This window comes from Lepisma saccharinum, chromosome 23, assembly GCF_977018435.1.
Source record: "Lepisma saccharinum chromosome 23, izLepSacc3.1, whole genome shotgun sequence".
Taxonomy (NCBI): domain Eukaryota; kingdom Metazoa; phylum Arthropoda; class Insecta; order Zygentoma; family Lepismatidae; genus Lepisma; species Lepisma saccharinum.
In genome coordinates this window covers 8797679-8814233 of record NC_139251.1, presented here as the reverse complement: position 1 = coordinate 8814233, position 16555 = coordinate 8797679, and the positions used below count along the sequence as shown (strand labels likewise).

Below are 16555 nucleotides of genomic sequence, written 5' to 3'. Positions count from 1 at the left end.
TTATAATCAGTGTTGTTAAACATCCAGGAACCCATACAGTCCAATGGGTTCTATTGGGTTCCGTAACAGGACCAGAACCTTTTTTCTCACACAATTTAAATTCGGTCCAAGTTGCATATTGTTTCATTTCAGTACAGAACTTGGACCTTATTTAAACTGACCCGGAAAAAAGGTTCCTGGACCACATTTAAATTGATTGAGATACCATGTTTCTGGACCAAATTTAAATTCAGCCATTAAAAAAAAAGTTCATGAACCGAATTTGAATTCAGCCAGAAAAAATGTTCCTGGACTGTATTTAAATTGGTCCAGAAAAAAAAAAAGGTTCCTGGATCGAATTGAAATACTTTGCAGATAAAAAGATCCTTTACAGTCCAGAACCCCTTTACACTTGCTGATTTTCTCTCCTGCACCGGAATTTACTTAAAATTCCTGGACCTTTAACAACCCTGCTTATAATTGTACATTGTGTGTAATATTTCAATGCATCAATATTTACATGATTTCCAAGAGGATCTCTTTATACAGGATTTGTTTTGAACAAGTCTATGTTAATGTTGTGGGGAATGGGGGCAGTTGTAACCTTCCATTTTTAATTTACAAATCCCTTTTATTTAACAAGTATGTATTTTTGTTCTCACATAGATAATATTAGAAATTGAATTAGAAATGCTTTATTCATGGGCGAAGTTCAGCCTGTGGCTGCTCTACCACTTAACCTGCAAAATCTAGTACAATAAAAGGAACAAAATATAATTACTACTAAAACATAAGAATTCCATTTCATTTTCACTTCTAAATATTTCAGTACTAATTAACATTCTAAAAAGATAAAAACAATTGTACTCCTTCACACACATCAAAGTAATTATGAATTATAATGAATTAATTATAATTATGTATTCAGTAATTAACACTCTAAAAAGATAAAGACAATTTTACTCATTCTCACACATCAAATAAATTATGAATTATAATGAATGAATTATAATTATGCATTCAGTAATTAACTCTCTAAAAAGATAAAGACAATTTTACTCATTCATACATCAATATGTTCGTCTTGGGTTCAAATCTGCTCATTTTTTGGTTTTGATTTCAACGTAAGGATGCTGAATCTAGTCATGTGTACTGAGGCTCTGTCCCTGGTCATGTAGAAGTACTTCTGTTACTGCCCTTTTAAAGTTGTATGTCACACACGAGGTAGCATCTGGTGGCAGCGCATTCCAACAATATCCAGAAGCAGCTTTGAAGGATGACAGGAATATGGATTTTGAGAATCTATCCAGATGAAGTTCCTTAGTGTTGAGTCGTGTAGTTGTGTATGTCGTGTCTAAATTAAAGTCTGTCGTATAAGTATGTCGGTGTTTTTGTTTGCAGAATTTTGAATATTGTACAGGCCATATGGAGTTTTCTGCATCCTGTCATATTCAGCCAATTAACGTCATTTAAGTAAGGCAGTATGTGATCTCTTTGTTTCAAGCTAAATGCAAAACGAATACAAGAATTCTGTACTTCTTGTACAATTTTATCATTCTTTTTTGTTAAATTAACACCATAAACAACGTCACAGTAATCGAAAATTGGAAGAACGAGAGCTTGCATAAGATGCAATTTAACATCAGTCGAAAGTAAGTGCGATGATTTATAGAGTGATCAAAGTATACCATAAGCTTTTGAACTCTGAGACGTTACGTGATTTTGCCAGTCAGGTTTCTGATTAAATATCACACCTAAGTTGTTAACAGTTGTGCCGTGTGGGACCCTCACATCATTAATATTAATTGATAACCCATTTATTTGAATTTTATTTAAGGCAGCGCTAGAACCAATTAATGTAAAGCAGCATTTACCGGGGTTAATTACAAGACCATTATGTTTACACCATTTATATATAGCATCAAGGTCACGGTTCAGGAGACAAATTGCTGGTTGTGCACTTTTGGGGTCTACTGGCATCATCAGCTGCATGTCGTCTGCATAACAATGAGGTACGCTGTGTCGGTCATGCAGAGGTAGGTCGGCGGTAAAGAGGGAATATAGAAAAGGGCCTAGAATACTTCCTTGGGCAACCCCTGAGGGTATCGTAAGGGGATTCAATGTAGCTCCTGAGGGAAGCATCACGGATTGCACTCGCCCAGTAAGGTAAGACCGGAACCATTTTATTGCGCCCGGAGAGAAACTAGTAACTCATTTTCGAAAGGAGTAGTTGATGGGATACAAGATTAAACGCCTTGTACAAATCAAGCAACACCAAGACTGCAGCCTTACTTTCGTTTAGCGTTTGTAAAATGTTGTCTGTTACTTTCATGAGTGTCGTTGCGGTGCTGTGGGAAGGTCGGAAACCAGACTGTACTTTAGGCAATATTTGATTTTTGGTAACAAAACTTTCTATCTGCTTGTACACTGCTTTCTCGATAACTTTTGATAAAACAGGTAATATACTACCAGGTGTGCCACTTAATAATTCTTAATTTCGTCGCTGGATGGCGCTGGGAGCAAGGGTTGGGGTGCACATTCTCAACTGTTATGTCAGTGTGTTGCCAGGACAGTACCTGTCAAAATGCCGTGGATGTGCAATCGAGTGCGAGTGATCGTGACATTGGGTTTGTGTGGGAAACATGTTGACCTTTAAACCAAAAAAAAAAGGATCATGTGCGGCATGTCCTGCTTTTCTTGTTCAATCAAAAGAAAAACGCGAATCAAACCCATGGTATCCTTGTGGAAATGTACGGTGGCAATGTCCTTATGCAAGATGTGTGTGTGCGTTGGTTTCGACAATTCAAAAGTGGTGATTTAGACTTGAAAGACAAAGATCGCCCGGGCCAACCGAAAAAATTCCAAGACGCCGAATTGCAAGCACTGTTGGACGAATGCAAAAAAATGCAACAACAACAACTGGCAGAGAAGTTAAATGTTGGTCGCCAAACCATATCTGATCGTTTTCATGCCATGGGAAAGATCCAGAAGGTCCCACATCATCTGAATGACAGACAAATGGAAAAGCGAAAAACTGTGTGTGAAGTGTTGCTTTCTCAGCATGAAAAAAAGTCTTCCTTGCATTGAATAGTGACTGGGGACGAAAAATGGATCTACTTCGAGAACCAAAAATGCAAAAAGTCGTGGGTTGACCCAGAACAACCTTCAACATCGACCGCAAAACCGAATCGCTTCGGAAGGAAGACAATGCTGTGCATTTGGTGGGATCAGAAGGGTGGGGTGTACCATGAGCTTCTGAAACCAAGTGAAACAGTGAATGCCGTTTGCTAACGTCAACAACTCATCAATTTGAACCATACATTGATCGAAAAGCATTGATTCGGCTACAAGACACGGAAAAGTGATTTTGCAGCACGAAAAAACCTCATCACACACAGCGAAAGGCGTCAGAGACACCATTTCTGCACTTGGCTTGGAATTCTTGCCCCACCTGCCATACTCACCAGACTTAGCCCCTTGGGACTACCTTGTTTTCATCAATGTCTCACTCACTTTCCCAGCAACACTTCAACAATTACGAAGATGTCGAAGAATGGCTTGCTGACTGGATCACCTCAAAATGTGAACAATTTTTTCTGGAAGGGCATCCACAATGTGGCGGACCTTTGGGCAGAATGTATAGCTAGTGATGGCGCATACTTTGAATAAAGCACTTGTTGCCTTTCTCCCCAGATACACTTGTTTTCTTTCGGATCAATTAAGAATTATTTACCAGCACACCTGGTAATTTGTCGTAAGTTGTTCATGTCGGTCACATGTTGTTTCTTCGGTAGGGGCAGGATTCTAGCCTCCTTCCATGCAAGGGGAAAGGTGTTCTTATCTAACGAGAAATTTATCAAGTGAGTCAGAGGTGAAAGAATGTGTTGAAGAATTAGCTTTATCATTTTTAGGTTTATGCCGTCTGTGCCACAAGAATTGGAACGGATTTTGGACACGAGTTGTGCAATTTCTACTTCTTTGACGGGTCGAAAGAAGAAGGTGTCGCCGTTTTCAGTAAATGAAGTTGTAAGGAAGCGTTCGCACTCTTCGAGGATGAGATCGGTTTCTTGGTTAGAGGGACTGGCGCTGTCAATAAAGTGGGTGTTTAACAGATGCGGATCATTTAAAAAGTGTGGGACACTCGGCTCCACCTTTCCGTAAATACCACATTTCTTTATCTCTTTCCACATTAATTTCGAATCATGGACGTTTCTATTGATGTGGAACGAGGGGTAGGCTTTCTTCTCCTGTCTTATAACTAGGGACACTGATTTATGGTAAATAAAATTCATGAATTTCGCATTTAAAAAGTTACAATTTCGGTATATAAAAGCGGTTAAAAAAGATCATTTCGTTGGAAAAGCGGTAAATAAAAGTCAAAGTTAAGTAGTCTGCACCTACCTTTTATCAGTTAAAGTGTACACTTAACATAACCTCCTCATTGCATGGTTTTAAATTGTATCTCTGGTTGGTCATTATTAGGGAGACAAATTTATGGTAAATAAAAACTGAGGAGAGCGGCAAATAAAATGTTATATCAGCGGTGGAAAAAAAAAATTGGTACACACTTTTTCATCATGAGAGGAAACATCATACAAAAGAGCTATACATTGATAAACTACTTCATTTTTATATACTGCACACATACACAAGTACTTAGCTGTCCAACCAAAAAGAAAACAGCAACACAAAATCACTTCATTTCTAAATTGCATATCTCAAGTGATTTATTCATTGTATGTATTTAAAGGATATCCTTGCTGTCCATCAAATAAAAACACATGTTGAAAATCACATGATGATAAACAAAATTCATTCATGACTGAACACAAATGACACCATTGTTTCCCTTGATGTGCGGGAACAGACTAATCTTATCGCTGCTACAGCTAGCAAGTTCAATGAAACTGGAAGTTGAGTGGAAATTCGGGGGAAGAAAGGAATGCAGCTTGACAGGGAGCGAAGATTTCGAACTGAGATTATGTACATGGGAAATCCCAATTTGCAGCGTCTTCCTGATGTGATAGAAGATAAAACGTTTTTCAGCTGCAAGTGGTAGGAAACTTTAGGCAAACGTTTTGTTACAAATCGACAGTTTGCACGCACAACCTCGATTGCCGGTTTTTGCTTCTTTTCTACATAATTTGACGATATTTCACGGTTATTTCGCGAAAAAGCGTTCATTTCGTGGAAAAGCACACATTTCGCATTACTTCGCGAATAAAACTCATCCATATTTCATCATTGGGGGTGTAGTTACGTGCAGAATGTTCAAAATTGCATCTTTTTTTCACATTTCACGATTTCGCGCATGCGAAAATTCAATGTCCCTACTTATAACCGACGTGGTGAAATTCCGCAGTTCTTTATAATAATCCCAATGTGTCGGATTGTTTGTCAGTTTATATTTTCTGAGAGCATTATCTCTAAGTTTCATTAATAGTTTGGTATTGTCGGTTATGCACGGTACTTTTTTCTTTGTTATTTGTGCGTACGTATAGGGGCATGCTTATCGAAAATAGTCTTAGTACCATTATTAAGAAAGTTTACTTTTTGGTCAATACTCTCTAAATGCTTAATATTGTCCCAGTGAAAATGTTTGCATTCATTTCAAAACTCTCCATATCAAACAATGAGTAGTTTCTGTACGAAATTATTTTGAAACTTTTATCGGGTTTTTCAAGAAGGATCGTGATTTTTAAGTCAAACAATGGTCTGAATTGCTTATCGGCACCATTACGTCAACGGAGTGTACAATGGATGGATCATCTACAATGATGACGTCCACTAATGTTTTAGAGGTTCTTGTGATTCTAGTGGATTTATGAATGACTTGCGTCATGCCGAAAGTATCGACTATTGATTTGAGGAAAACTGTTTCTGGTTTATTTGGTGATAAATGATCGCTATTCATGTCACCGGCTACAATTAAATTATCCACAGTAGGAAACACGTGCACAATGTAATCTTCAAGAACTGACAACCTAGTATAGGGGATATTTGGGGGTCTATATGCGGCAATTATGCCAAGTGATTTGTTATTTACTTTCAATGACGCACATAGTATTTCTATGTCCTCGCCGGGAGCAACATTTTCGCAGTCAAGCATCTGGGCAGGAATATCAGCACGACAGTAAACAACAATGCCACCGGTGCGTTTGTGGACTCGATCCTTTCGAAGTACCGTGTAGCCTTCGACGTGGAAACTGGAAGCGTCATCGTTGTCTTTCAGCCAACTTTCTGTGACGATTTGCTTTCGAGAACAATGTGTCTGAACTCGTCTATTTTCCCCGAGATGGACCTCATGTTTACTGATGCGATTGTGAGGCACTGGTGGGGAGGGATCCGGTTGGGAAGTGTCGGGAGAGACAGGCAGTCGGTGAAACCATTATCTACTTTCCTGGAGGTCAGGGAAGAGGTGAGTTCCAGATGCGCCGTTCGTATATCAGTGAGTGAAGGAACAAAGCAGATACATATATTAATGATATGAAAGAGTGTACTTACGTTGAGAGAAATCTTTGTGGGTGTCCAAATGAGCAGCTCGAGCATAATTACATATAATGAAAGATGAACAATACACACACACACGCACATACACGAACACAAAAAGTTAATTTTCATTTGCCGTTTCTTTAACATGGGTAAAAAGTTATGAAAAAGTTTCACATTGAGCACTAAAAACACACTCATAGTTTCGTCTTTGGTGACGCTCACATTATGACCGCTTGCACGTGAGAAAAATCAATTCACATTCAGTTTCTATAAAATGTTTCCCTTCTGGCATAACTACCACAATCTTTCCATCGATCGTGTAGCACTTGTTGTTGCCGAACGTTGCCTTGGTGTCTTGGAGAAGCCTTTGCCTCTTTGGAGTCAGCGATTCCGTCAGTAGGTATTTGCTCCCCTTGAAGGTCTTCTTTGCTTGCCACACAGCATCGCGATGTTTATAAGAGATAAATTTTATGATCAAAGGATGATGACCATATGCTGAACAGAATATGTTTGTCTTACCTGGAAATTGAAACATTTACATGTGTGCTTCTGCTGACATTCAGTAGACTCCTGATCCACCCACCTTCCTTTTTGGTGTTTTGCTCTCTGTCCCAATCTGGAATTTAGCATCAGCTGATCAAATTTATAAAGATGCATTTTATGTACAACTGCCATGGTGGGAACATAGTATGAAAATGTGTTGTATTTTGTGTGGATTTAATGCAATTTGCATTAATTTACTATGTAGACCTACTCGCTGCGTACAAAATTGCCAATGAGTAACTCTTAAAACTCATGTCTAACATGTTTGAGGAATTCATGTGATGTGTTGTTGGCTTTCAGGAAAATCCCTGTCAACATGGAGGCACATGTAGAAGCAAGTGCGAAGATGTACCAGATTATGAATGCATATGCACGGGTCACAGCGGAAAGAACTGTACAGAGGTTAGTGTTGCTTTTGCATTCGTGGCTGCAGCATACCATCCCTGCTCACAACATCAAACCTTAAAATGCCTTTTTACGTGCCTCAGTGGTCAGCTGGAGTCCTGTCCTGTTGTCCCTTAATCTCATGCCATTCATCTTCAATGATCCTAGATGTTATGTAAAAAATATATAATACAGGGTGATGCAGAGCCAACTGACACATTTTTAATGGTCAAAGATAACATATGAAAACAGGGACAAATAAGCGAAACCATCCATAAATACATCCAATATATATTTATTACCTGTAGATTACAAGCTTTTTTTATTGAAATCTATATCAGGAAGATGGCCTCCGTAGGTACTTGTGTCAACAGCTGAAACTTCATCAACAATGGCTTGTTTGAGTTCTCGAATAGTCTAGTCACGATACGCCTTCGAAACACACGGTCTTTCAATAACCCCCACAGGAAAATATCTTGTACACTAAGGTTGGGCAGACAAGCGATGTCACCAAAGTGAGAGATAACAGTTTTGAACACAGCTAATACATTGTTGTGCATTTCAATTCACCGTTGTGACTGTATGAAATGGCATCCTCTCCTTTATTGTTTCCCTTCTCGCCAACCACAACAAGCTATCGTACCTACAACATATTCAAATTTCAAATGCAGCAGTCAGCTCTGTGACCCTGTACATTCCTTAATTTTCTGAGTATATTGTATTTTCTTGGGAAAAGGTGCAAATTAAAAATTAAACAAAGATGCTTTATTAGTAGTTTGGAGAGTCCTTTCATGAAGTCTGGAGTAATGTTGACCATTTCTACTTTATCTGTTTGTTCATTTCATACACTCTCTCACATTTTAAAATTGTGCATCTTTTTGTAGGTGTCATCACTTTTGTAGTATTTAAAAAACACAATCACATTTTTCTTGTATTGGTTGAAATATGGAATTCTTCAGAATAGGCATTCCAGCTCACATCATTAAAAATTATGTGATTAAAGAGAGAAAAGTTTTAAAAAGTTTGGTGGGTTGGGAGGCTTTGTTTATTGCAAAAGAACATTGGAAGAAACTAAATAATGACAATAACAAAACAAACTCACTATGAAGTTAAGTGTATAGAAATTTCACAATAAGCACTCCAAAAAAAGGATGTTTTCACTCAGTGTCAATTTCACAAAACTTAAACTTCCACAAAAATTCTTCTAGTACAATATATATATAGTAGGGATGTGAAAGATATCAGTACTCTATCGGTATTGGTCGATATACTGATAATATTACCAATCCAATATACGATATATATCGTATCTATAAATATCTTAGATTTATTGCAATATTATACCATTTTGTTATAATTCTTATGAATCAAAACATAATCTCTATTCTGTACTTTTTTAAAAGTAAATTTCTAAAAATGCATCTTCTTTTGCATTGCAAAAGCTTCGTTCATCTGGTAACATACATTTATTAGAATTCCATATTGGATTGGTAGAATATCTGATATCGGTATTGTTAATTTTATATCGGTACCATATTGCTCAAATTTCATATTGGCCCACCCCTAATATATAGTGGATGAAAGGAAGGAGAACCACAAGAGCTAAATAACAAGTAAAAACGAAACACTCATCAGACACTGGAAAATTTGAAATTTTTCATGGTTGCAAGTCACATCTTTAGTAGTAGAAACAAAGATGGTGAAAACGAAAGTGCGAGTTTGATTTGCAACACTGCCAGGTCTGTATCAAAGTAGTAGTGGTGGTACAGGAAAACTTGGTTCTCTTGTCAGTCTCGTTGAAAACTTGAGTGTTAGGGTGTAGGGTAGTGTGGGTGGGGGGGGGGATGGTTGGTTGGGAGTTTGAGTGAAAGGGGAGTGTGTTAGGGGTGGATGTGGGTTTGGTTGAGGAAGTGGCTTTGTTCACACCAGGGTGTGTGGTTACACTCATGGATAAACAGGTGAAAAATCGCTACTCGTAAGCAGTTGAAAGGAATATTGTAATGCCTGGTATGGACAGTGAAGGCCAGGTTTTGGATGGAGGAGTGGTAGGTAGTTGTTGTTCCTGAAATTGAGGTCTGTGGATTTTCTCCCCAGGTAAAAGTCACCACAGATGCTGCAGGTGAGGATGTGTAGATAAGGTTTGAGGTGTGGCAGGTCCCTTTCGGGTGGAAGATAAATTTGCCATTGGCAGTGTGAATCTCGAGATTCAGAAATGAATCTCGAGATTCAGAAACATAAAAAATTTAACATACTTATTTCAATATGCACTTTTGTGGTGTGTCACTTGCAAAAAAAGGGAGATGATCGCTTGGGAGATGCTTGATTAATTCTAGATTTCAAGAGAGAGAGTGGTCATTTTATTAAACTTTTAAAACTCATGATGACTATTAATTTGTTGACTGATACCAATATAAAATTTACCGATACCAATAATAAAATTCCAATCAGTTCATCATGTATTTTACTAATTGAAACAAGCTTTTGCAATGCACAAGAAGCTGCACATTGATACATTACTTTAAAAAGGATACAATGGATAGTATATGTTTATATTGATAAAAATACAACAAAATGGCACAAAATTGCAGATTTTTATAGATATATCAGATCCATAAAATTAACAGTAATTTTACTGATAAACCGATATGCCTATATTGGCCAATACCGATATCTGTCCTATCCCTAATTTTTTGTTAATCTTTAAATGATTCAGGTGTGGTGATTGTGTAATATTGGAGGTCAGGGATGGTCATCTTTGACCTGAGAGGTCCAAGTGAGAGGGGAGGGAGAGAGTACTTCAGTGTAATTTACTCCGAAAGTAATTTTTAGTTTTCAACATTTCAATGACCTTGTGGAGACACATTGTACAGTGGTTCATATACCACTTTAAACTGTAGGTTCAGTCCCAATTAGCTTATCTGTGCATAAAGTTGACTTAAAACAACATCAAAATTTCAAGGAAGGTCCATAATCACATGATTATTAATAAGATGTATATGGAGCTATTTGTAAATGTTTAGTGTAATTTTTCATTGTTCACCTTGAATTTTTGGAAAATTTGCCTTGAAAACCTGTAATTATACTTGAATTTTATCGGGGTCATAGAGTATCCACCCTGTATCAGACGGTATCGTTGATTAAAATCCAACTGATACAACTGGTATCTGCTGATATCCAGTACACTAGTATAGAGCCTTGCTTTTTCAGGGAATAGTGCGGACAAAACTTAAAATGCAGAAAAGTGTAAAATTTAGGTTCCACTGTACATGCTAAACCTTTGTTATACAGGCTGCTTCAGTTACATAGTAAGTGGAGACGTCTTTATATGCCAAGGGAAAGAAAGAAGCATACGAGGTGTGGCAGAAAAGTAATGAGACTGATTTTCTTTTAACTATGAATATTATTCTTTTTACAAATCAAGGTTATCCCCTTCAAAATAGTTCCCTTGGGCAGCTACATAGTGACAGAGGCATTGTTTCCATTGTTCGTAGCAGTGCTGGAAGGCTTCTGCTGGAATACCCTTCAGCTCATCGGTTACTCTCTTCTGGATATTATCCAAAATGGTGCCCTTTCATGTGGTTTTTGATCCAAAGGGAATAGAAAGAAGTCCCAGGGACACCTGAGGAACCACAGGAATGCTTTTTTTCTGCCAAAAATTCATTGATGGACACTGTCCTGTGACATGGGACATTGTCAGGATGCAGCATCCAAGTGCTAAAATTTGATGGACGGTAAACCGGTTCAAATTTTACTTTCTGCTGATCATTCTCATAATCAATCAACAATCTGACCTAACAAGAGACCTCTCTCTTTCCACATTGTCAGCTGTTTTTGAGGTTGAAGGTCTTCCCGCATGAGGTTCGTCTTCCACTTGTTCTCGGACTTCTAAAAAGGGCTTGTGCGCTGGATAGGGAATGTTCTCCATAAGCCCTTTGTAACTTTTTATGAGTCACAGTAGCGGATTCACCAAGCTTTACACAAAATTTGGTGGCAAAATGTTGCTCAAACTTTTTGCCAGTCCATTTTCGTAACGCACCTCACAAACACACATTGACTTCATCCACTCTCAACAATCACGTAGCAACTGTAGCAAGTTCAAAACAGTACTGAGTCGAGGGCAGGGGTCAACCTAACTGCCATTGGAAGGGGAAGGCAGCAGCATCATTGATTAGTGTGCAGTGTTGCCAGTCTCATTACTTTTTTGCCACACCTCGTATCTTTATTGTGTTGCAAATTAATGATCTTGTGTCACTTTCTAATATTCACGTATATATTTTTTCCAGCCTCCTCAACAAGCAGCAACGGACCCAGTGGAAATCGTAATAATAGTTGCGCCCATCCTAGCAGGAATGCTGATCATCGCAGGAATAACCCTCACCGTCTTTGTGATGATGGCTCGCAAGAAACGAGCGACAAGAGGCACTTACAGTCCGAGCCAGCAGGAGTACTGCAACCCTCGGGTGGAGCTGGATAACGTAATGAAGCCGCCCCCGGAGGAAAGACTAATCTGAACACATTGACTGCCGTTAATGCTTTACAACCAAAGCTGATGAGTGTCTGCCGAATAGCTTTATGGAAGCTGATAAGTTGACCAAAGTGGATGTACGTATTTTTATGCAAAGCAGCTGAAGAAAGGGTGCTGATGTGTGTGTATGTGTGGGATGAAAATGGAAATGTGTGAGATGAGCCTATTGAGTAGAGTGCCTTTATTATGTACTTATAGTCTCTAGTAACGGAAAGACATTACCTCTTTAGGAAAAGAAATAACTTTTTCATAAGCAAAAACTTTGTAAGGTACAGAGAAAGTTAAATTAAGGCAGGTATTTTTTAAATGCAATTTTAAAATGCTTAGTTCTAGCAGCTGTTATAGCATGTGTGGTTCCTTGTATATTTTTATACATCATTTACAACCTGGCGTAGCCAAACTAATCATGTTGTACATATCCATTGCTCTGAGACGTTGCAATGAAAAATAACAAACATTTGAAATGTTGTGTATATATATAAGTGTACATAATGAGTTTTGAAAATTAAGCATTAGAATGATAAGTTTTCAGGTATGCAAAGTGAATTAACAAGAAAGGTATAAATACTCTACTTCATGAAATGTTTCTTAGCCAGATAATATTTGGAATAAGATTAATTTATGACACATGGAAGCAACATTTGTTCTATATCTTCAGGAACTGTGTTTGCTAACAGCATTATTTTCTTAATTTGTATTTTTACATGATGGAAGTGAAAATGTAAGTTAATCAAAATTAATATCAGTAAAAATATTACCGGTATGTAATTTTTTCTATGAATTCAATTTTACTTACATTTAGTTGAAAAATGTTGGTGGTATTACCTGTAACAACATAGTTTTACCATTTTAAAAAAGAATGTGGAAAACGATTTCTTTATTTACAGAAATTGTTCTAAGAAAAATATTGCCCTTTAGTGCCATGTGAAATCATATTACCAACAAGAAAAGCAAGAAAGACTGAACATTTGTATCAAGCGTGAAAACACCTCACACAACTAAGAATTTCATGAGAATATGATGCCAGGTTTTTTATAAATTTTGTTGTATGTTGTTATTTTTTTTTTAATTGAAAAGTGAACTTTTGCAACAATGCTTATTAAACTATATCTACTGAGTGATAAAAAAAAAGCATTCTAAAAATTTATATTGCAATAACTGTAAACATTATGAAACCTGTTTATTTATCAGACAAAAATAAATATTTTTTGTATTTTCTGGTCTGTTGAGATGATTCCGTCCAGTCTGTATAAAATGCCACTAGGTTATGACAACAAAAAGAAATATGTAACACTTTTAGTGATCAGATAACATGGTGTGTGCTGTTCAGGGAACAAGGATGATATGAAAATGCATTAGAGAACCTGAGGAAGTGAATATTGGTAACACATCTTGTTACAAAGTACAAAATTTTAACTTGTAGTTTGATTCCATACCAGAAACACCATGGAGTATGAGATGAAGCATTAAATTCAAGCTGTGGTGCCTTTGATGGTAAAAGAAATTATGTACTAAAAAAAAAATATTTTTAAAATTTTGAAGTAGTTGCTTTCCGAAGGATTTTGGACGTTATTGTTTAAGGACATAAAATTTAGAACAAGGTAGCATGACATGCTCTCTTATGATATATTATATGACAGCACAATAAATTGTGTGCTATCACTGTAACAACAATTTATTATTGATTCTTATTTTAAATTGTAACTATATTCCTTGTAGGAAAAGAGGAAGCATCACATAGAAAGTTGTTTCCAGAGAGGAAGGGCAGCTGCAATAAGAGATGTATAGAAAAAGAATATTTATGGTATATACATTTTATATCATTTTTTATATATAATTGAAATAATTTATATATAATTGAAATAATAATTTGTAGGTATAACTCTTTAATCTTTGAAATTTTTTACATTTGTGGATTTGTGTGTGTGTTTTGTGTGGAACTGAAAAACAGATATATGAATTTGTCTATTTGTGGGTCGATTTACATTTTGTGTGGTAGCGATACAGTGTCATGTGACAACGTTGTGGACCAATTTCAGCATTCCATCCATTCTGGCAAGTGTGATATGAACGTTAGGAATTTTAAAGTGTTTTTTTAAAAAATTGTGATCAAAATACAATGTAAAATTTATCAAACATATTTTCAGTGCTTCAAGTAAATGTAGACAGCTTACCTGTTTTTAAGTGATAATGAATCCATGTTTGTACAGTTGAAAAAAAAAAAAGTTGTTACACATACATCACAATTATAACGGCATTTTGTTGAAGGAAGAGTTCGTAGCATTTGCAAGCTAGAGACAGAGCAGAAGAGATTTATTCAAAGCAGAAGTAAATGGGTTTGATACCTGTAATTTATTTTATCCAGAGACATTTGTGAGACACTTGCATGTATTGTATTTTTTTATAACTGTGAAACATGTATTATTTAAATGTTGCAAATGATAATTTTGAAGTACTGTTGTAGTTTATTGTAGAATGAATGTATTGCAGTTTTACAAAATATGAAACCTTTTGCACTCAGGGTATCAAGAGATAATAGAAATTCCATCCAAGGGGGAGAAGTCTCTCCCATTTATTCAACAACTACATTGTGCAACATAAAGTATTGTATGTGTTGTTTCCAAAATAAATTATAACATAGTAGTTCATTGTTCATATAAAATTGTGTCTTATTCTAAAGATCATAATCGATTCTATTAGTGTGACCAACTCTCCATATTAACATTCTGTTTTCTCCTGTATATTTACAAACAATCATTAACCATCAGGATGGCGAAATTTTAATTAATTTCGATATAATACAAGTTCGATGAGTCAGACAAAACATTCAACTGCAATATCTTGCTCGCTACTACAAATGTGCAAAATTTGTCATGACTAAATCTCCCGTAAATTCATTGCCGAAAGTTGTTCTCCTGAATTCTCATGTACTATTTAACTACAGTAAAACCTCATTAATCCAGACTAATGGGGGTGATAAGTTGACTGGATCAACTGAAATAACCTAAAAGAACAGTAGAAAGTGCATTAAAACTCAGTTTATAGCAACAAAACACGTTTATTATGGTGCATTTAAAGGCCATAGGCCTAAATACACTATACAGTAAAGTACAAATTCTGCGGGAAACAGAATTTCATCAGTGGTTGACTGCCTTTTCTTTAAGAAGTTCTCTTGTTGACTTCTAGCCACACATAAAACCTTGCATTCTGTTTCTTCTTCTTTTTTTTTTTTGGCCTGTCCAGATTAACGAGGTTTTTACTGTATATGTAAATAACGTCTGCATGTAATCAAGAAGTCCCAGATTCAATACCTGGTGGAGGCACAAAGTGGACTTGAAAGAATAATACAAACAAACCAACCACATGTATGCGACAGTATTTTGTGGCTACTTGATGAATGAGAAATTATTAGGTCTATATCAGACAGAAGGGAATATGTAACACTGCCTGCATTTTCTAGTTAGAATAAAAGATGCTGATGGCTGCTATGAGACTTAAAATCGTAGATATAATAAGTGCTGGTTGTTCGGGAGATTCCAAGTTTACCAAAGTTACAAGTGGCACGTGTTACTTGAAGAACCAATTGAATGCAGTTTATGTAGCACAGGCCTGGTCAACTTGTTTGTGGAAGAGCGCTCTTAGATGCACGTGTGGACTGCAAATCAAGTAGCAGTACTGGAGCCTCCTAAGGGCAGAAAGCAGGGAGTGAATGAGGAAAGTGACTTCTTCGGTTACATTTGTGCAGTGGGAAAGCTCGAATCAGATTCATTAGGAATAGTGCAGTGTGGCATTGACCATGGGTAAAGAAACAGATGGTGGTTCCATAAAAAGAAAAGATCTTTCCTCGGAAGTATTTTAACTCTTGATGCAAGCTGCTCCCCCCCCCCCAATCCTGCTCTGCTGCTTCCTGACCTTGAGGTGTAGCCTACAACTTGCCTCCTCCCCCAGTTATGCTCTAAAAAAAAACTCTCACTGCATATTTTCAAATGTATCAGTTGGTTATTCACAAACTTGCAAGAATGCTGTATCTCCAAGTTTACACAAACAGCAAGAAGTGCATCAAACTGTAATCCATAAGCAGAGAATTAGTTGTAGTCCCAGGAATACATGTTTTCTGTGTCAAATTTCCTTTGAGGTAGACCTAAGGTGACCATAAACAACAAAACGGGATATTTTTCATAATTTCCTGAAGGAAAAGCATGTCGGCAAAACGAACATATTTTCATATAAAAACTGTTTTCTTCATATACACTAGACTCGCTAATCTGGCCATTCCTTGCACATATGGGTACCGGATTTGCGGAAGTGCCGGATTATTGAGAGTCTGAAATTACGTACTACTATGTAGTTTAAGCACATAGGGACTATACAGGCTGTACTTTACGTGTTTCCTTTTAGAAGCTATAGTATGTACTGAACTTTACTGTAAGAAAGTCACAATTTCAAATACTGTACGTATGTATAGCATTGTTTAACATTTTTAACTAAAAACATTGTTGAACACGATAATTTATTGTTGTGCACGTCATTTCTGCTTGAGTGACTACAGGCCGGATGTGGGCCGGACTACTGAGAGGGCGGACTATTGAGGGCCGGAGTAGCGAGAGTCTAGTGTACTTTCATCAGGATACT

General features: G+C 36.9%; 1 protein-coding gene across 2 annotated transcripts in view; it reads left to right on the top strand.

Moving 5' to 3' along the window:
- Positions 1–14579, top strand: part of crb (cell polarity complex component crumbs) — a 99005-nt gene extending 84426 nt beyond the window's left edge. For both annotated transcript variants that reach the window (XM_083109906.1, XM_083109905.1), the window contains 2 exons: positions 7315–7416; positions 11682–14579. In XM_083109906.1, the coding sequence (XP_082966032.1) occupies positions 7315–7416; positions 11682–11909 (330 nt within the window). In that variant the 3' untranslated portion in view covers positions 11910–14579. The remainder of the gene's footprint in view (positions 1–7314; positions 7417–11681) is intronic.
- Positions 14580–16555: the final 1976 nt, after the last annotated feature.